This window comes from Larimichthys crocea, chromosome X, assembly GCF_000972845.2.
Source record: "Larimichthys crocea isolate SSNF chromosome X, L_crocea_2.0, whole genome shotgun sequence".
Classification (NCBI taxonomy): domain Eukaryota; kingdom Metazoa; phylum Chordata; class Actinopteri; family Sciaenidae; genus Larimichthys; species Larimichthys crocea.
The window spans coordinates 23,060,675-23,082,510 of NC_040020.1; the positions used below are offsets into that span (position 1 = coordinate 23,060,675).

At 46.8% G+C, this 21,836-nt stretch overlaps 3 protein-coding genes across 3 annotated transcripts; all 3 read right to left on the reverse strand.

The window, feature by feature from the left end:
• Positions 1–732: 732 nt before the first annotated feature.
• LOC104937508 (protein phosphatase 1 regulatory subunit 3C-B) lies at positions 733–2,889 on the reverse strand. The gene is made up of 2 exons (XM_010753745.2): positions 2,711–2,889; positions 733–2,537 (listed from the first exon to the last, which is right to left on the reverse strand). Exons 1-2 carry the CDS (start codon positions 2,722–2,724, stop codon positions 1,514–1,516), a joined length of 1,038 nt encoding a protein of 345 aa, XP_010752047.1. The 5' UTR covers positions 2,725–2,889; the 3' UTR covers positions 733–1,513.
• Positions 2,890–10,128: 7,239 nt separating this feature from the next.
• Positions 10,129–13,701, reverse strand: fgfbp3 (fibroblast growth factor binding protein 3). The gene is made up of 3 exons (XM_010753744.3): positions 13,508–13,701; positions 11,192–11,469; positions 10,129–10,866 (listed from the first exon to the last, which is right to left on the reverse strand). Exons 1-3 carry the CDS (start codon positions 13,508–13,510, stop codon positions 10,434–10,436), a joined length of 714 nt encoding a protein of 237 aa, XP_010752046.1. The 5' UTR covers positions 13,511–13,701; the 3' UTR covers positions 10,129–10,433.
• Positions 13,702–17,345: 3,644 nt separating this feature from the next.
• LOC104937512 (D(1)-like dopamine receptor) lies at positions 17,346–20,626 on the reverse strand. The gene has a single exon (XM_010753749.3). The coding sequence runs from the start codon at positions 20,624–20,626 to the stop codon at positions 19,139–19,141; it is 1,488 nt and encodes a 495-aa protein (XP_010752051.2). The 3' UTR covers positions 17,346–19,138.
• Between the last annotated feature and the right edge of the window lie 1,210 nt (positions 20,627–21,836).

Below are 21,836 nucleotides of genomic sequence, written 5' to 3' on the forward strand. Positions count from 1 at the left end.
TATGGTTCTTCCTGTTGAATATGAGTCCAGCATGGACGCACACAGAGCACGGCTGCAGGCGGTGGAAGATTTTCTGCTTTGAGTGTTGTGTAGATACTAAAGTGTGTTTTCATCTGCAGGGCTTGATTCTTACAGAGATCTTAAAGTGTAAAGTGTCAGTCGCCTCAGTAAAGAAAAGACAAAGTTAAGTCATTTCCTGCCAGTGTTTCACAATAAAAGCTCCGGGGAAGGTAATGCATTACACTTCCTCCTTTAACAGCTGTGGCTTTTTATTTTGAAACAGGTGGAGGAAGTTACATAAGTAACAGTAAACCAACACGACGAAAAGATTTAGTATATTATTAATATTAATAATATTGATATTATATTCATGGTGAAACAGACACAATTTGTAAGTCAGTAAAAGTCTCAAAGGCCTGGTTCCATTCTTGTTGCCCTCTGCGGTCACACAGAAATTCTCAAATGTTTGTAAACACAAGACTTTTTTGTTCCTGTGTTTACAAACATTAATTATGTAATGAAACCTTTAATGAGCTCATAACAGTTAACAGGTTTGTTATGGCTCCATCTGTGTATCAGAGCAGGTTTGTTTATATTTGAATTATTAAATGTGATTTTACGCTGAAAGAAATAATAAAACCATGAAACCACGTCTATGTTTGACTTTTATTTGTAGAACAAATATTAGATCATTAGAACATCAGGAACAAACAGGCTCAGGACTCGTGAAGATTTTAGCACAAATATAGAAATTTATTTCTGAAAAGGAAACGTCAGCGACACCTTCAAGTGAAAACAAAGAGAAATGGCATCCAGCCGCTCGTCACATCATCACTTCTAAACACAAACATTCAGACTTCAAAATGTCTTCCCTGTTCGAGACAACCAATCACATGCAGAGTCTCTCGTGACATCATCGATAGCAGCTCAGTTTCTTAACTTCAAAATTACATCAGACAAACATGTGCAACGTACACGGAGGGAAGCAAAGGGCGGCTCCATACCATTCAGTTACATAAAGGTTTGAATCATCATTTCATGATTTTCTCTTTAAAGGTGCAAAACGTTTAGTGTGCATTTTGTTTTCATCACAAATGAATCAGCTGCACTTTCCCTTCAATATGAAGGACTTTAATCAGCTGCACTTCACACAGTGACGTCTCATTCAGCGCATCAACAAAACAGAAGGCACGTTAATATTTACAGAATCATTCATCATCCACATCATCCAGTCTTTCAGTCCGGTCCACCACGTTACAGCAGAAAGCAGGTCAGTTGAGCACGTCACAGTCCAGGTTCTGTCTGGTTTGGGCACGTTACAGTCCAGGTTCTGTCTGGTTTGGGCACGTCACAGTCCAGGTTCTGTCTGGTTTGAGCACTTCCTCTGCTATAAAAGCCGGTTTGTTTGCTTCAGTCTGTGGCTGCGAGCCAGGCTCAGCTCAGGCCCACAGCTGGTTCATACTGAATGCCCCGTCACACTCTCGGTTCTTGTTCAGCAAACATCCTGATGTTTTCACCAGTAAGGCACAGTGTTATCGATCTGACCCCAGCTCTGCCAGCCGGGAAAGAGTCCGCTGGACATGCGTGGACTTCCGAACTGATCAAAGTCCATCTCCAGAACCTTCACGCCACCGTTTTTGTGTTCTGAAGGCTTCTGCTCAGCAGAAGTTGGGGGCGTGGGAATGTTCAGGTGCTCGCCGCTCCAGCCAACGTGCTTGAGGATGTAGTTCTTGCCGTCGTTATTGTCCCAGAAGACCTGGTCTTGGACTTTGAAGCAGATGCAGAACTCAACCTGGTTCTGTGGTGGGATGTAGGTGGGCAGCTCCAGGACGAATGCGAAGGTGTCGTTATCCTGGCAGCTGTAGACGTTGTTCATGAAGGTGCACTCAACGTTGGTGAAGCTGGTCCATGAATCGAATGTGGCACGCAGCTGCACCGACTTCTCGAACCCGATGTTCCGGACCTTGATGGTGCCGGTCAGCGAGCGCTCCTGCAGCGAGCAGTTCTCCAGGCAGACGGAGTTCTGAATCAGGCGGTTCCGGAAGTCCAGGTAGTCGGCTGAGGGCTGTTTAAAGTCCAGCACCAGGCTGCGCGCCGAGCTGATCTTTAGATCCATCGTCGCCGTTTCCAGATCTGCCATGTCGAACTGCAAGTCCTCCGTGACTCCCCCGCAGCGCTTGTTCCGGTACGGCTCGTCGTCGAACTTGGAGAAGACGTGGATGGCGGTGAGTGACATGCCTTTCGTGTCTGCGAACACCACCTTCTTCTTGCTGGCCTTGTTGGTGCTGTTCCACCCCATGCAGTCCCCGCCGTCCACCGCCTTCTGCTGGCTGCTGATGCATGGCCGCAGGGGTTTGTAGAGCTGCTGGATGCAGGTGGTGGACTGGTTGACCCGGTTCTTGGCTCGCTGCAGCTCCTCGTACGAGCTGAGGAAACCTCTGAGAGGAGGCGGAGAGTGGCTGATGTAGAACCTCATTGCCACATCCATCGGCATGACGGGACCAGGCATTGCTGAAGGACTGAAAGACCTGAGAACGCTGGGGGAGGGAGAGGAGGTCAGACTTCATGAAGTTATTAAACACAGAAACTAGTTCTCACTTCAAAGAAGTTCCTGTAAATAAATAAAAATACAAAGTTCTGGTTTTATAGCACTGAGATCAAATGTAAACTGTACTTTGAATCAAACACATGTTCAGTCTCTGCTTCTTACCTTGCAGCACTCATGGAAAATAAAAGCAGACAGCTGAAGGGAGTTGTGCAGTTTGTCCCAGCAGTGCACGCCGTGTCACTCCCCCTGCTCTTCCTTCTTCGACCTCTCTCTCTGTCTTCCTGCCTCTCAGTGCTGCCTGTCCTCTGCTCTCCGGGATTTCAACTGCCACATAGAGACGATTTGCATAAGCTGTCAGCTGGCTCCACAGACAGCCAATGAGAAGTCAGAGGGATTCCTCGCCAACCAATCGGCGCAGACTCTGCGCTGGCCTCGGGCCATCTGATAGGAGCATGTCGCCTCAGCCTGTTGACTCAGCTGCTATTTGAACACCATGATGGACCCCTGCTGGTGTGGACCAGGATCTTCACATTCCTCCTGCAGAGCCACCGGGACTCCGACACACCACGACACGTTATTTTAGTCACAGTGAGTCTGTGTCAGTCCTTTAAAGACGTGATTCAACAATCAGAGTTCTGAGTTTGATGGATGACACGTTCTTTAACGTTCTTTAAATGTTCAACACTGAAGATAAAAACAAGTTCACAGTTAAAGGTCCGAGAAGAATCTGATAGGACGCAAATCCAATATGCAGAAATGAATTTTTTAATCACCTGAAAATAAAAATAATTTTGTTTTTGTCACTTTAAAATGGGTCTGTCAGACTGTCTAAAACCTGGACGTAGTCTCTGTGACGTCCCCGCAGACTGTCTGAAACCTGGACGTAGTCTCTGTGACGTCCGTGAAGTCGGGTTGTTTCATAACGAGCGTCACGATGTGATTTATAATTCATAATGAACTCGGGCTTTTCTTCATGTTACACAGATCAGATCTAAAATGTTTTTCTTTTTAGAGACTTTGAATCTTTGTTAAAGCTTGGAGCTGGAGGTCTTGGAGCTGGAGGTCTTGGAGCTGGAGGACTTGGAGCTGGAGGTCTTGGAGCTGGAGGTCTTGGAGCTGGAGGACTTGGAGCTGGAGGTCTTGGAGCTGGAGGTCTTGAAGCTGGAGGTCTTGGAGCTGGAGGTCTTGGAGCTGGAGGTCTTGGTCTGCTCTCACTTGTTGCTGTTTTGACGTTCAGTTTCTATTTTTAAAGAGTATTTGCTTTATCGATCTTTCAGCCGTGAGTCAAACATTACCCTGAAAAACACGCTCAGAGTTCTAACAGATCAACTCATTTATTTACTCTGTCTCATTTCTCTGACTGAAATGTTTCAGATATCTGCAGCTTTCTGACCTTTGCAGACCTCGGGGTCAGAGGTCAGAGGTCAGAGGTTTCCCTTTGACTCGTACACACCACTTTCACATGGTCATGAAGACAACACGTTTCATCATCGCAGTCCATGAAATAATAACATGTTTCTGTTTGTGACTGTGAAGAAATAAATTCTGCTTTAGCTGAAGCTCGTCAGCATTTAAAGATTTCCAGTGTTGCTGTTGAATTATTTTGAGCTTGATTAATCATGTGATTGCAACAGGAAGGAAAAAAAAGTCAGACTGACGCAACAGCGGTGAAGGTTACACCGACGATAAGAAGGTTATGGACGAGGTTAACTCAGGGTGAAATACTTACCTAAAAGGAAATTTACTAAAAAAACTGAAGCTGCTGATGGACCCGTCCTGAAGACTGAACATGAAGAGAGTGAAGAGGACGCTGACGGAGGAAGGCAGGACTAGGCAGTGATATCAGCTGCTGCTGGGTCTGGTTCTGGTTCTGGTTCTGGGCTGACTGCTGCTGGACTAGGCAGTGATATCAGCTGCTGCTGGGTCTTTCATATCATTTAATATAAGAAGCGTGCACTGGGCCAAAGCCAGGCGAACAGCTGGTTATCATGAATCATTCATATTTGTAATAAGAGGAAAAGTCTGAATGAATGTTGAGTAAAGGACGATCATGTGTTCGGTCCGTGCTCCGTGTTTGTCTCGTGCACATATTGCTCAATGAGAAATTCAAAACATGATAGAGTGCAGAAAAAAGATCCAATCAATATTTGGACGACAGGAGGAGGACGGGAAGGTCCAGACACGTTTGGTAACAGAGAGATTCTGTCGTTGGCTGCCAGTTGGCACGGTAACCACTCATGTTGGCACGGTAACCACTCGTGGAGTAACCTCTCGATGGCCTGCAGGGGAAAAGGCATCAGGAGAGGCTGTCGGGCGCTGTGATTGGCTGACAGCCCGTCACATGACTTGGATTGAATTAAGATGCCGACACTCTGTCATGGCGACATACCTGACTGACAGCCACAGTAAAAATATCACAGGCTCAAACTCAGACTCAGCTGATAGCTTTCATATATTTTTATAGATGTTGGAGCTCCCTGGGTTTGCACAGTGTAGGCTGAAAACATCACGTCTCCTCACGCTGCAGTCCGTCATTAAACATCACGTCTCCTCATGCTGCAGTCCGTCATTAAACATCACGTCTCCTCATGCTGTAGTCCATCATTAAACATCACGTCTCCTCATGCTGCAGTCCATCATTAAACATCACGTCTCCTCACGCTGCAGTCCGTCATTAAACATCTCCTGAAGTGTGTCGTCACACAGATGGAGAAATACAAAGTGGTTCTAACAGACGGTCAGACAGCGACACGACACTGTTCTGGAGTTTCCTCTCCTGAGGTTAAACGAGGTCCCGAGTGGGCCTTGAGGTCCCGTGTGGGCCTTGAGGTCCCGTGTGGGCCTTGAGGTCCTCAGCAGTATTAGTTGTTTGGCTTTGGTTGGGAACAGTAGGTGCCAGTCTATCTCAACACTGTGGTGTCCAGGGTCACAGAGACCTGTTGCTGCCGTCATAGACATAATAGATAGCTCGTCTATCTGTCCACCAGGATGAGTTGGGCAGAATGTGAGACCGACTCAGGCACTTCTGATGAACTTTGAGAGTGTCTCTAATTCTCCTTGGCCAAGTGTCAATAAATAATACAGCATAAGACATCAGAGGCTGCTGAACACTTTCTGAACTCCTGACCTTTGACCTTTGACTTCAGAGACAAGGCGTGTTTGTGAAGTTTTAATAATAAAGAGAAATAAAGTCTTCATCAAAACAGGCAGAGTGACTGAAGAGCCTCATTTCTGAACATGTACAAATGATCCATCACAGGTTTCCTCACAAACATCAGGAGGAGATAACGAGACGACTAACGAGACGACTAACGAGACGACTAACGAGACGACTAACGAGACGATTAACGAGATGACTAACGAGATCACTAACGAGACAAACAGCTGCTGAGTGAAGCCTCATCATGAGGTGACAGATGAATGTATATTCAGGTGTGCTTTAAAGAGTCAGAACAACACCTGTACACAGTGATGTCATCACAGGCTGATCACTACTGTCACCATGACAACAACAAGGAGGAGACGACTCACAGCTCACTAAAACAAGAGAAGCCATGAGGGGGGTTTGTCAGGTCGACCTGCACCACTTCATGGAGCTTTGGACTCGTTAAGTAACGAGGTGTGTCTGCCGATGTTCATGCATGCAGCACGGCACTCTGGGAAACATGAGCTCTGATACTTTATGAGAAGCTGAGAGTCGACCTGCAGTAACCCCGGACACACCCCCATGACTGTGCACACACACACACACACACACACACACACACACACACACACACACACACACACACACACACACACACTGTGCACTCTTTGTGTACCTGCTCTGGGGCTTGTTGAGGCCTTTCCTTGCTTGTGATTGGCTGCCCCTGCAGGTGTTCACAGCTTCAGTAGAAGTACAAACTGAAAGGTTTGCTTCACTTTGATAAAAAGTTTCATGAAAACGTTCTCACACGATCTGTGTGTTCTCTGACTCTGTGTTTTTTATTCAGATCATTTCAGCAGACTGAATTTACTCAAAAGACTCATCAAGGTGTGAGCAGCTCACCTGATGGATCATCACAGCTGTCAATCATCAGCTGTGAGTCCTTTAAACTCCACTCAGCCAGAATAAGTGGAGACACCTGAGCAGGTGAGTCATCCCAGAGACAAACAAACATTCACACGGACATTGACACCAAAGAGAGGCTCCATCCAGGAGCCTTCAGCTCTGCTCAAACACAGCAGCTCCTTCAGACTCACAGTTTATATATTATGTCATGTTCTGTCAGTGTGTGAGGTTACTGCTGCAGAGCTGCTGGACCAGTGTTGACGACTGTTCAGGGTTAAAAGCTGTTAGTGACAAAGTCTGTCAGTCAGCAGCTTCAACTCACACACACACACACACACACACACACACACACACACACACAGGCCAGTCCAGCGGTCGCATCAGTCCAACACAGGACAACAACAACACAAGGTCATGGAGACTTCCTGCCAGGACCACAGACTGTGCTTCATGTTCATGTTCTGTGACCCAGACCGGCTGAACGTGAAACATCTGCAAGGCAGAACATGAAGGAGTGATGTCACAGAGTGTGATGTCACAGAGTGTGATGTCACAGCAGTGTGATGTCACAGCAGTGTGTGATGTCACAGCAGTGTGTGATGTCACAGAGTGTGATGTCACAGCAGAGTGATGTCACAGCAGCGTGATGTCACAGCAGCGTGATGTCACAGCAGCGTGACGGAGCTTCATGGTTCTATAGGAACACTTCGATCTGTGGTGGAGACGTTGAAGCTGTGACGTCGTGCTGTAGTGTGATGTCACTGCAGGACGGGATCAGTCCGTCCTGTGTCACATGACAGGATGTTATCGATCAGCACCAGAACCTCCTGCAGGAGAAGCTTCAGGTCTGGACTGGACCTGCTGGTTCTGTCAGGTCTTTCCCAGGATGAAGTGAGGAGTGTGTGTTCATACTTCAATCCAACACTGACCTCTGCTGGTCATTAATGGCAGTCACACTGTTTAGAGCAGTTGCCGGTGGAGGAGTCAGCAGACTGAGTTGCTGAGTTTGGAGAAACTGAACAAACAGTTTGTTTCTGTCTTACCTGACAACAGTTAGCACACATGTTCAACAGCTGTTGATGGTAAACATCAGGTTTTTAATTATGGTAACTTCGTTAGGCTCTCTTTGAGTTACTTTATAAACTCCATGTCTAAGACTAATTCTTCAGGCGTATTATCTGTTCTGCAAAGGTTACACATGATTTCTTTCTTTGTGTTTCTGGTGTTACTGATTTGGACTGACAGGTTCTGATCCTTCTCCAGCAGAGAGCAGCAGAGACCTGCTGCAGCTGCTGGAGCTTTAAATCCATCACGAGCTGCCGACGGACGGAGTTTAGGAAAACATGTTCATGTCCACAGAAGCTGCTGCTGCCGGGCCTGGAAACCTCTTAAAGAGTTAAAAACCAGAAAACATGTTCTTCATAAAATATCAGTATAACAGTTGGTGCTGTGTGACAAACACAGACGCACATTCAGCTCTAAGTTTTATCTGTGAAGGTTTCCTGATGGGAACTTTGAAAGATTCAGTGGCTTCATGTTGGATTTCATGAAGACAAATGAAGGTGGTGGAGAAAAGCTGAGGAATAAAAGCTGAGCTGAAGCTGACAGACCCTCGCTGTGCCCGAGTCCTCCAGGCAGGAGGCCAGCGTCCAACATGGGGGGTCTTAGTGTCCGAGTCTGTGAAGGATCTGACCCATGCTGCTCCCTGCTGTGTGCAGAGGACCATCTGATACACTGAAGTCTGTGCTTTACTGTAAATGTTTGAGCTCCTGAACGCCTCATTTACATTCACTGTAGAGTTTAAGGTCTCTGATGTAACAGAATGAGTCTGAACCTCAGCCACCAACAACATGAACATGTGGCACACAGAGCTTTGGTGAAATGATGAAAACAGCCCTGAAGACGAGGACCAAGGGACGTCTGCAAAGACAAGAGAGGAACGTGTGGACGTCTGCAAAGACGAGAGAGGACCGCGTGGACGTCTGCAAAGATGAGAGAGGAACGTCTGCAAAGATGAGAGAGGAACGTCTGGAAAGACGAAAGAGGAACGTGTGGACGTCTGGAAAGACGAGAGAGGACTGCGTGGACGTCTGCAAAGACGAGAGAGGAACGTGTGGACGTCTGCAAAGACGAGAGAGGACCGCGTGGACGTCTGCAAAGACGAGAGAGGAACGTGTGGACGTCTGCAAAGACGAGAGAGGAACGTCTGCAAAGACGAGAGAGGAACGTGTGGACGTCTGCAAAGACAAGAGAGGAACGTGTGGACGTCTGCAAAGACGAGAGAGGTACGTGTGGACGTCTGCAAAGACGAGAGAGGAACGTGTGGACGTCTGCAAAGACGAGAGAGGAACGTGTGGACGTCTGCAAAGACGAGAGAGGAACGTCTGCAAAGACGAGAGAGTCTCTGACCGTCTCTGTAACAGCATCCGTCATCGTACCATGTCTGACCTCTGACCTCCAGCCAGCTGCTCGTGTGGACGCCTCATCCACGGTCACACCTGTCAGGTGATCTGAGCATGTGCTAACTGTCTAGTTGACCAATCAGGTTGGTCAGAACTAATTGTTAATAATGTGTTATAACATGAAGGAGTGTGTGTGTGTGTGTGTGTGTGTGTGTGTGTGTGTGTGTTTTGTGCTCACAGGGTCATATGACCCCCTTTTAACAAATTGCTGGCTGCACTACACATCGTGCCAAATTACCATAGATACTACCACAACACACACACACACACACACACACACACACCACCTCTTGAGTTGTTGTCATGGTAACCACTGAGCAGTGTCCAGCCGGTCCTTCCCTCTTTTCTGTCGTTGGGAATTGTTCCACCTCAAAGTTCCATGTTCTATTTTTAAAGCCGACTGAATACTGACAGGACGAGCCGCACAGGTTCTGATCCGCTCATCTTCTGCCAGCTGCTCCACCACAGATCTACACCGCCTCCAAACGTTCAGGCTCACTGTCACCATCTTCAGTCATCCAACGAGTTAGTTTCTGTGTGTAAACTTTGTTTTCAGGTTGATTTTAAATGAAACATAACGAGTTCCAATCTGACAAAGTGTAGCCAGAAAACATCCAGAAACAGACGAGTGGACATATCTGCATATGAATGAAGAGAAATTTAAATTCTCAGACGATAGCTGACGTGCTCAGCCGATCCCCTCCACCACATTCAGAATCAGACAGTTCATGTCAGCCAGACCGCCCGGACAAGAGTAAATGTGGGACTGACTTTTAGTGGTTGGTGAGAGCTTGGTGAAATAAAAGGCTGAAAGACAGACGCCGAGCTGGGCTGACTGCTGCTGGACTAGGCAGTGATATCAGCTGCTGCTGGGTCTGGTTCTGGTTCTGGGCTGACTGCTGCTGGACTAGGCAGTGATATCAGCTGCTGCTGACAGACGGCGCCTCAAATCGTTTTCTAGGGTTCCATGATATTACTGCATAAAATAATTTACATCTTTAATTAAACTTAAAGGTAGAACTGAATAAAAACACATTCCTTTATTGAAGCATTTGTTTTTATTGTAGAATCAGACAAACTGTAAAAACTGTCGTTGGTACTAAGTTAATAAAAAGCAATAAAAAGTTGTAATCATCTAATTATCTACACATCGACATGGTGACTGATTGTTTCCACTTTGATTAGTTCATACAAACTACAGACTTCGTTAGACACAACACAAAGCTAAACGAAGTGTTTGGTGTCTCCATCATCAGCAGATTGTCGTATCATTCAGACTGTTCCCCATCACGCCGCTGTAACGTGGAGGTCACATGGTTCTTCAGATTGTGAATCTGCTCCGTGGTGATGAAGCTGAGCCTCCTCCATCATCTCAACCCTCGAAGAACTTGATGAAGAAGGAGCAGACGGAGTGCCATCCCTCGCTGCAGTAACTCTGCACCGGCTCCATGTCGTTCAGCACTCCTTCCTCCTCAAACCCAGTCCTCTCCTCCTCCTCCCTCTTCTTCTTCTCCTCCTCGTCCTCCTTCTTCTTCCCTCGCTCCGCCTTCCCTCTCTCTGAGCTCTTACTCGCCGGCGGTCCTTTCTTCTTCCCGCCCTTCCTCTCGTCCTCTCCGCTGCGTTGGGCGAGCTTCATGTGGGCCTCGGCCGGAGCTTTCTTGCAGGTTTTGGCCTTCAGGACTTTCTCTCCATCGCAGGCGTTCTGCCTCTTCTTCAGCTTCCCCACCAGCTGCTTCCAGTACTGGCTGGACTTCACTCCGTAGGCCTGGCACAGGTCGGGTTTACCGGCATAACGACACCAGTACCTGGAAACAAGAAGAACGAAGAGAACAGTGTGGACAGAGGTCAAGATGGAAAAGAAGAAAGAAAGATGAAATATAAATGTCACTGCCCAGCCGCAGAAACCTTCAGCTCACGTCGAGCTGCCACACGTCCTGTGAAAAACTGGATTATTCCATAAAATACTTTTTAAATATGCAGGATTATTCCATAAAATCCAGGTTTTTCTTGTAAATTACAGAAACATCGTGAACTAAAAAATGAAACGCAGTGCTTGGATGGATGAATACAGCACATGTAGACCATGAAGAACACCTGAACACGCTGAGAACACGGTAAGTCTTCTCTGACCTTTGCTGGCCTCCCAGTGTTTCCGTGCTGCAGTTCACCGTCAGGCTCACCAGGACTTCACCAGACGTCTGCCAGGTGCAGCGATGGCCCTCCTTGGTGGTCAGCTCTCCGGAGCCGGGCACTGAGCGGTTTCTGGATCTCTTGGCCGGTTGGGTTGTTGGTGGAGGCTGACGGGGTTTGTCAGGTTTGAGCCTTTTCCCGTCTGTGAGGACGGGGAGGCAGAGGAGGAGGAGGAAGAGGAAACTGCACGGCAGGACACTCATGGTGGCTGGGAAGATCTGGGCACAGAAAGAAAGTCATTTGATTTTCTGAAGCTCTTGTAGATGTTTTAGTTTTGTCAGCAAACAAGCTAAAGACGCAGATGTTTTTATCAGGCAATGGTGGAGACCAAACCAGAGCTCAAAGGAACACTAACACTTCTTTCAGGTCTCTGACATGGACAGAGACGGGAAACAACAGGGACCATGAGGATCATGAGCCTCCATCCTCTGAGGGCGATGATGTTGACCCATGAGCCGGTCATGGTCTGGTCTGGATCCTGGGCGTGGCCACATCTACGTCCCCTGTTTTAACCTGCATGCTTTCCAAGCTGCTCAGTCTACCTGAACTCAAACGCTCTGCTTAATAAACCTGTGTTCTCGTCTGTTTCTGGGTCCAGCTCTCCCTCTGCGGCTCAGACAACAGGAACGCTGGCTCTGAGTCTTTTGTTTTGGCGGGACACTTCCCTTTCAAACCCACGTGTGATGACGTCATAGGGTTATTTTTTCAGATTTGTTTCCTCGTCAGAATCTCAGATGTCCGAATGTGACCGAGCAACACGTTACCGGTCTTCAATGTTTTGAATGGTTTGCAGACTGGGGGTGTGAGTCTGTCAGCGGCTTATTGAAAATCAGCCGAGCGTCATGAACAGAGTCCAGACTGGACATGTAGCTGTCAGACTACAGATGAGAGGATTACAGCTCATGATTAATTCTCTCAGTGCTTCACAAACACAAAGAAAAGCTGCTGTTTAGCGCTCTGTGTTCATATCAGCTCATAATTACCTGAACCATTAGATTCTGTGTTGATGAGAGTAAAAACATTGACGTCACCGAGCCTCCGGGCTCAAACGGTTCATCGAGAACATTAATAATGAATCCATTAATAACGCTGTGTGTTAATGTGGAACATGCTCACGTCTGTTCTTAGATGAAGTCAGAGGACGAGCTGATCACTGAAGCTGCAGCTCCGTCTGTGCCCGGAGGAAACTTTCTACCACATGATGAATTATTGTGAACGCAAGTCAAGAAAGAAAGAAAGAAGTGATAAAGGTTTGAATGTTTCAGAAAACATAAAAATATTTTCCTTTTTTCCTGTCACTGTTCTGACTGCCCAGCTGTACAAACCTTCAGCTCCTGTCACGTCCTGTCCCGTAAGATACAGAAGATTCAGAAAACGCAGATTTGTCAAATACAGAATTATTGAAAAACAGAAGTTCAGGATCTTCTCGTAAAATGCAGGATTGTCTTTGTCTTATTATACTTTATTATTTCAGACGAGTTAGAAGATTTCGCATCGTAACAACTCGTCATGAAGACGTTACAGATCACAGCACACGATGAAGGCGATGACCCAGAGTCCAACAGTAGAGTTGGAGGTGGAGACCAAAGCAGAGGATAATCTGTGTGCTCCTCAACGTGGAGGTCAGGAACCGTGAAGGGGTTCGTAAGATCGTAGACATTGTAAATCTGTCGCCTGGTGAGACTCGTCGTGTCTCGATGCTGCACAGTTATCGAGTTTGTGTTTTTTGTTTTAACGAGGAGAAACTGGGAAGTTTGTTTTTTCAGTACAAATCTGACAAAGGTTTCACAAATCTGTGGTTTGAAGTCAAACCTCGAAGGCTCGACATGCACCTGAGTCAAAGGTGTTCACCTATACTCGATTATACAAGAAACAAATGGAAGTGTGTCTTAATATTTAAACTGATCATGGTATAAAGATGATAATCCACTCTGGCCTGTGCCGTTATAGAATATAACATCACCGCTGTGCTTTGTCCTTCAGTGACAGCTTTTGGTGAAATGTGAATATTTGTGTCTAACAGAACATTTCCTTCACTGGAATAAAACAAACAGCAGCATCACTTTAACAGAGACGTGAAAAACAAAGACGCCCTGCGCCACAACAAAAGTAATCCCCCCCACACAAACACCCACACTGCAGATCCACCCTTCATCAGTGAGTCCTGACAGAAAGCAGTTCTGTCTGCATCGCTCTAATATTCGATGCTGTTCAGTGGTTTCGTGTTTCGTGTGGTTTGTTGTTGAGTGTTCTTACCATGTGACGCTCCACGGCTCCGAGTCGCTGTGAGAATGTGGGGGCCACGAACAGTCGGATAAAAGAGGGGAGAAGACAAGGATAAAGGAGGTGGAGGAGGAGGTGGAGGAGGAGGAGGTGGGGGTTTAGGGAATGAGGAGGACTATACCAAGAACTGCCCACCCAAAAACCAAGGACACCTCCCACATTCACCCCTCCTGACAAACCCCACATGCATGTGTGCGAGAGCCAGACAATGGACACACTTGCCAGGGTTTCTCAGTCAGTGACGACGCCTCACAGCGGCTCAAACACTTCTTTGTTCATCACTGCAAACTTGAATATAAGACACTGTGAAAGTTGTTGTAATGCAAAGGCACAAAACTTTAAATTGATTTGAATATAAACAAGCAAAATCAATATTTAACCCTCCAGCAACGATTGGCCTCATTAAAACACTTTATTCTCTTTCATTTGATACCAAATATGAGAAACTGATCTGTGTTAAAGCCACAGTGACCCGGTCAGACTCTTCGATGAACACTCCCCCAGAGAACAGCCTCCGTCTGGGCCGAGAGAGCCGGGTCAGTCCCTCCGGTCACTGATGGTGAGGATGAACAGTCTGTGGTTATCAGTGAGCTGAATTCATTTAACAGACCAGGTAAAAGGACAGCTGATAAATAAACTATAACATAGATATGATCGCTGATGAGCTGTGTGGTTATTACAGAATAATGCATGACACCAGGACTGAAGTATGTTATTTGTCATAACTGCACAGGTTGGAGTGGATGACCTACGATTTACCACTGAAGTCCAGATTTCTCTGTTTGGGATCCATCACAGAGCTCACACCATTTCTGTTTTTAACTAATAACTAGGGCTGTCAAAATTAACTAATTAATCGCAAAAAAATCTGTAATTAATCGCGATTAATTACAGATTTTTTTGCGATTAATTAGTTAATTTTTTTTAATCGATTGACAGCCCTACTAATAACATAACTTATGATCCATAAAACCAAAGAGCTGCTTTATTTTCTGTTCACCAACGTTTGGCCTGTCATGATGACAAACTTAATTAAAGGAACAAACACAGAGACGTTGTATTGTTTTAATATACTGAGTGTTCCTGACTCTCTCTGTGTGTGATTTCTGATTTATTATGAAGTCATATTTTGATGAATTCAGTGGATTCTCTTCATACAGCAGACTCGTTCAAATGAGGAATGAAGAGAAACTGAAACAGATCGACACCTTTCGATCAAATAGAGGATCAGCAAATATCTGCTGAGCTGCTCATTTGCATGTTTCCCCAAAACAATCCATAATTCATGAGTCCGTCACTTTCTCTTCTCTGTCACTGTATTTCCAACAGTAAGTAGGCGACCTCGGCCCTCACAGAGATGAATGGGGAGAATCTTCTCTGTCCTCCAAGACAAAGACTTGTGTAGAAATCTGGGTCACAGCTTAACCCCCCGTCGACACCCCGACACTGCCGCTGGGCTCCTTCTCATTCAGCTCAGGGTTGGTGCAGATCCGAGGACGAGCTGCCAAAAATCTCCTCAGCTCTGAAAAACAAGCTAACGCCTGTTCCGCCCAGTCCGAGCCAATCAGGAACAAATATGTCACCTTGTTTTCGGCTGTTAAGGGCGAGCGGCGTCGATCTGAATGGCGGTGAAGAGCGTCATTAGTTCAAGATCTGTCAGCAGATCGGCACTTTGTTCGAGTCCCGGAGGAGGAAACAAAAATGATGTTTGTGATTTCTGTGAGTTTGTTTCTCAGACTTTAAATTTCACGTCAAGACCTTTTAGCTTTGTTTTGGTCTCCACCAGCTTCATCAAATATTGGAATCTTTAGACATAGACTGTCTAAAACCTGGACGTAGTCTCCGTGACGTCCCCGCAGACTGTCTAAAACCTGGACGTAGTCTCTGTGACATCCCCGCAGACTGTCTAAAACCTGGACCTGGTCTCTGAGACGTCCCCGTGGACTGTCTAAGACCTAGACGTAGTCTCTGTGACGTCCCCACAGACTGTCTAAAACCTGTGCGTAGTCTCCGTGACGTCCCCGCAGACTGTCTAAAACCTGGGCGTAGTCTCCGTGACGTCCCTGCAGACTGTAAACCTGGACATAGTCTCTGAGACGTCCCCGCAGACTGTCTAAAACCTGGACGTAGTCTTCGTGACGTCCCCGCAGACTGTCTAAAACCTGGACGTAGTCTCTGTGACATCCCCGCAGACTGTCTAAAACCTGGACGTAGTCTCCGTGACGTCCCCGCAGACTGTCTAAAACCTGGACGTAGTCTCTGAGACGTCCCCGCAGACTGTCTAAAACCTGGACGTAGTCTCTGAGACGTCCCCGCAGACTGTCTAAAACCTGTAAGAAGAATCCTTTCCTTCTGTGAAGTGCTGAGCAGATTTTCACGGTTAGAAATGAAGAAAAAATGAAGAAGACTTCAGAGTCGCTTTATTCTTCTTATTTCCATTTTTTTTATAAGTCAGCAGAGCGAGGAAATAAAATCAAGTGTGTGTATGTGTTTGTGTGTGTGTGTGTGTGTGTGTGTGTGTGTCCTTCATGCACGTTGCAGCTGAGACTCTGCTGCCTCCTACTGGTGGTTTGCACAAACAAACAATGAAGAAAGATTTCATTTGTTAAATTATGTCTAAATATCTGTCAGTCATCAGTAAATTAAATCGGCTGCATCAGATGAAACTTCACTGTCACTGCACAAAGTAAACTGGTAAAGACAAAACAGTCCAGGTGATATACAGAATAAACAGCTTCAGGATGACTGCAGGAGTATTCCTATTATCAATATTTATCTCATATATTTATTGTATCAGTTCTTAGATTGAAGTTTTTATTCGTGCTGCTGATTTTTTTCTTGTTTCCTGGATGTTTGATTTTTACACCTGCTGCAGATTCTTTAAAATTCTGTTGAATTAATTGTCTCCTAGGAGACTGAAAGCAGTGTGAGGGTCACTATCTAATGAACTGTGTGTGCGTGTGTGAGTGTGTGTGTGTGTGTTTGTGTGTGCGTGTGTGAGTGTGTGTGTGTGCGTGTGTGTGAGTGTGTGTGAGTGTGTGTGATGAGCTGGTGATGACTCGGAGTCCTTGACAGCAAACAGAGGCGTCCACTTTCTAGTTTTCAACAGTCGTTGAAAGGCGGACACAATCAGCGCTCCATTGTCGCCATCACCTCCTCCGCCATGATTACTGCTGTGATTATGACACCAAAGCATAGCCTTGAGTGTGTGTGTGTGTGTGTGTGTGTGTGTGTGTGTGTGTGTGTGTGTGTTGTAGAGATGAAATTGCGATGGATAGGAGGTGAAATGGAAAGAGAACAGAGAGCTGTCTGTCATTGAAAAGTCATTTCTGGCTGTGAGAGCTGCTCTGTGATGAGGTCACGTCTCAGCTGGACGTGTTGGACGTGTTGGACGTGTTTCAGGCGTCTCTTCTACGTTTTGTTTCACAGCCACAGAGGTTCTTCTACTTCTTGTAGGTGGAGATGCTTCAGTGCTGACTGACACCTGATGTAGCATCAACAGAACCCGTCCAGCTGCAGGACACAGTCAGCATTCATCCTCCCCTCTGTCCTTCAAAGGTTGTCTGTCCCCTCCGTCCTTCAAAGGTTGTCTGTCCCCTCCGTCCTTCACTTTCTATGTTTTTCTCAGATGTAGCAACAAGTTCACGATGTGCAGTACAGAACGAGTTAATGAATAAAACAGGTGAGATGAACAGGAGTAAATCATGTCACACATCGCTCCTGTCTTCTCAGACCCTTTCTGTCTACTATGATGATGATGGTGATGATGGTGATGGTGATGGTGATGATGATGATGATGGTGATGGTGATGATGATGAAGATGATGATGGTGATGATGGTGATGCACCTGAACCTGAAGGAAACACCTGTGGGGTTCATGGGGTCGTCCCCTCAGTGGCCCCCGGGGGCCTCCACTCTGTTTCAACTCCACGACTGACTGAAGATGAAAGGAGCGAGCAGAGAGAGAAATCCTGGACGTTCCTCTGATGTTAGACAGGAACCTTTGGAAGCTCACTCTGTTTGAGCTGCTCGATGAAATACACAAGTTCAGGTGCTTTGGTTTGTTTGCTTTAATAATGACTCACAGAATGACATTTTTTCACAGTGGTGGACACAGAGCAGGACTCAGAGACAGAGAGAAGGACTGAGGACAAACTGCTGTCCACCACCCTCTGCACAGCTTCACCAGGCAGAGGACTGCTGTCCATGTCCTGCTCCACCAGCAGACTGAAGAACATCAGATCCATTCTAACTCATATTTTTATTTCTACCATCACTTTCTATTTTTTCTATAGTTTCTATCAGTTTTGTGTTTTTAGAGTCTCGTACAGACGTAGCACGGCTTCACTTCACACTGTTACATTTATTTTCTATGCAAACGTTTCATTAGAAGTTTCTTCCCCTCTGCACATTTAGATGATTAGATGATCTCGCGTGGTCACGGTGTCAGAGGTCGATCCTAATGCATGTTCTAATGTTCAATGTATGATGGGATCTCCTTCAGATCAATAAAGTATCTATCTATCTCTATCTTGTGTCCTCGGCTCCAGTCTGCTCTTCTCTCTCTTCATTCGTTCATCTTCATTTTAAATTCTGCAGGTATGTTTCCTCTGATGGAAAAAGGAAGAATGTTTTGGACTTGCTTGGCAGGTTGTTTCTCTACAGAACCGGACCTCGGAACACGAAGAGAAATCCGATCAAAAAGCAGCAGGAATCATGGTTTCAGTTCATCTTGGGGGGCAGCGACATGCAGACAGACCTCCTGCTGCTCTGTCTGGATCCAAAGCCCCGACCCGTCAGCTCGTTTAGAACTTTCTGTTCTTTCTGTTTCATATTAAATCCATGAAAGTGTTTTAAGCTTTGTTACAAACACCTTTAATCCTCTGTAATGAACTCAGCTTCTCTAAGTCCTCGTTAATGACTCTGATCCACAAACAGTGAGACCGACGTTAGACCTCAGATCTATCAATCTGAATATGAATTTATGTCAGAGTTCACTATGCAGATCTTTATGAACTTCAGCTGTCAGCAGCTGGACCGGACCAAACCAGGAGCCAAACCCAGCAGGACCACCTGGCTGGGCTGATGACTGTGTTCCTGCTCACTGCTGGTTCTGAGGCTGAGGTGTAACACACACTCACGGCCGAGCTCAGATCATATTCAGACACAAACTACAGAAACATTCACAGATGGAGGAAATAAACAAATATCATGTCGAGCGTGTGGAACTATCAGAACATGGACGTGGACTGACTCACTGAAACACAGAGATGATGTTTTATATTGTTTATATATTGCTCCATCACCTGACGCTGTGATGAACTGTAATACTGCTGCATCTGTCCCTGAATGCACCACCAGTGACAGGACCAGATTCTGTCCTGATGAAGACAGACAATATTTTGCATATTTTGGCAGCATTTGGTCCCTGAACGCGTCACACTGACGTGCAGGACGTTTGTCTCCAGACTTCATCTGGATCCGAAACCAGTCATGTAAAAAAAGTCTGTCGTGTTTTTAAAGATCAGCTGAGTCCAATATCTCAAAACACTTTATGCTTTTATTCTGAAGCCTAACTTCCTGTTTGGTAATGGCGGTTCTGTCCTATCCGTCCTGGTGGACCTGTCCCGGTATCAGACCGTCACTCTCAAGTCCTGCCACCGAAGTGAACGGCGTGATGGTCTCCAGGGAGATTTCGTGGTCGTCCTCGAGCTGCACGGTGGTGGGCAGCAGCAGCAGTCGGTTGTGGTTCTGGGATCGGTTGGAGATGAGCGACTCCTCGTCAAACTGAGCGCTCACGTCCTCCAGGTGGTCGGACCCGACGTTGATGGTGCGAGGATGCTGCTGCTGCTGCGCAGGGACCAGCGCCTCCTTGTGGAGCGTTGTGTCGTGGTGGTACGAGACGAGCTCGTCGCTGAAGTTCACCGCCTCCACCGCGTTGCTGGAGCAGATCTGGTTGCAACCGAGGATGGTGGCGAAGGCCCGCCGGAAGTCGGCATTGAAGGCGTAGATGACCGGGTTGAGGGAGGAGTTGGCCCAGCCGAACCAGACGAAGACGGTGAAGGTGGTGTCGCTGACGCAGGGCGGGTCGCAGAACGGGACGGTGCAGTTGAGGACAAAGAAGGGCAGCCAGCAGAAGACGAACACGCCCATGATGATGGACAGTGTCTTCAGGACTTTGGTCTCCTTCTTAAAGGACGACTTGAGCGAGGCCTCGTCATTGGGTCGCTGCTGCTGGTGCTGGTTCCGGTTCATGCCGTGGCCTTGGTTCTGCGCCTGCTCCGCCGCCCTCTCCAAAGACGTGATCCGGCGGATCTGGGTCTGAGCGATCCTGTAGATGCGGGTGTAGGTGGCGATCATGATGACCACGGGGATGTAGAAGCTGATGAAGGACGAGGAGATGGCGTAGGTTCTGTTCAGGTTGGCCACGCAGCTCTTGGTGGCGGCGCCGGCGTTGCTGCTGTTGGTGAAGTTCCTGCCGCTGGACGCCATCACATCCATCACCTCCTCCGTCACCTCCTCCGCCTCCTCCTCGCCTGCCTGGTGCCAGTTGAGCTGCACCGGGATGAAGGAGATCAAGATGGACAAGGTCCACGCCACCCCGATCATGACGAACGCCACGCGCTGGGTCATCTTCCGCTCGTACTTGAACGGGCTGGCGATGGCCCAGTACCGGTCCACACTGATGATGCACAGGTTCAAGATGGAGGCGGTGGAGCACATGATGTCGAAGGCGATCCAGACCTCACAGAACCGCCCGAACAGCCACGTGCCCGTCACCTCCGTGATGGCCTCCCACGGCATCACGAGCACGGCCACGAACAGGTCGGACACGGCCAGAGAGATGACGAACAAGTTGGTGACTTTGGAGCGCAGGTGTCGGAACCGAACCACGGCGGCGCACACGAGCGTGTTCCCGAGCAGCGTGGACACGATGAGCAGGAAGAGCACGCAGCCCACGAGGACGCGCAGCCCGCCGCCCCCCGCACCGCCCCGCTCCTCCTCCTGCTCCTCCTCGGCTCCCGTCCCGTCCAGCTCCGACAGAACTCTGCTCACGTTTCTCCACGTCCACGTCAAGTTCTCCATCTTCATGTGTCGGGGATTAAAGTCCGCGTGAGGAGCAGCTCCGCTCCGGTCCAGCTGCTCCGGACGCGCAGAACATCCCCTGAGCTCCTGAACGGGACTCTGGTCCGGTTCGGTTCAAGTCTTTAATCCGGACAACGAGCGCGAAAAGCACCGAGCTCCGAGTTTCTCCTCAGAGGATGAGAACAGAGTCCAGATCAGCTCAGTCCACTCAGGACGGGACCACGGTCTGTCCCGGTCTGTGTCCCGGTCTGACTCATGGACTCACCTCTGCTGTGTGACGCTCAGACTCCGTCAGGTCTGAAGCTGCTGCGGGGCTCGTTACCTCTCAGCTCAGGTAATAGATTACTCTGTTAGAGTACTTCAGTGTTTCAGCTTCTTATTCACACTGAGGGCTGATGAGTAATCAGATTACATTCATTAATCAGATCTGTAAATCACTTCAGTTCTATTTATGACTTTATCATGTCCACGTGTCCCTGAGAAGATGATTATCAACAACAACAACGACAACAACAACAACAACAACAACAACAACAATAATAATAATAATTATTATTATTATTATTATAGTAATAATATTCTATTTATGACTTTATCATGTCCACGTGTCCCTGAGAAGATGATTATCAACAACAACAACGACAACAACAACAACAACAACAACAACAACAATAATAATAATAATTATTATTATTATTATTATAGTAATAATATAACATGAAGAACATAAAAGAGAAATGAGACATGAGACAGAACATGTAATAACATTAATAACATGAGCAACATTAAGAACATTGATAACATGAAGAACATAAGTAACATGAAGAAAAATCCATTAAAACTGCAACATAAGAACAATTAAAAACAGAAGAACATGTAGAACATGATAACGAGGTAACATCAAATAACATAAGAACATGAAGAACATGAAGTACATTAAGAACATTAAGGAATGAGGAACATTGAAGAACATAGAATAATGCGATAAATACAGGATGAACATGAGAACATGTAAGTACATGGAACGGAACATAGAGAACAATTAAGAACAGAAATGAAGAAATGAATAACATGAGAGACATTAGATAAACATGAAAGAAACATGAAGAACAATGAAGAACATAAGAACATGAGGAACATGAAGAACATGAAGAACATTAATAACAAGGAGGAACAGGAAAACATTAATAACAATGGGAAGAACCATGGAAAAAAC

Excerpts from the sequence above, each read along its gene's own strand:
- LOC104937512 (XM_010753749.3), bottom strand. The coding sequence starts at position 20,626 with ATGAAGATGGAGAACTTGACGTGGACGTGGAGAAACGTGAGCAGAGTT.
- fgfbp3 (XM_010753744.3), bottom strand. Across the intron at positions 10,867-11,191 it reads ACACTGGGAGGCCAGCAAAG|GTACTGGTGTCGTTATGCCG; the intron begins GTCAGAGAAGAC and ends TCTTGTTTCCAG.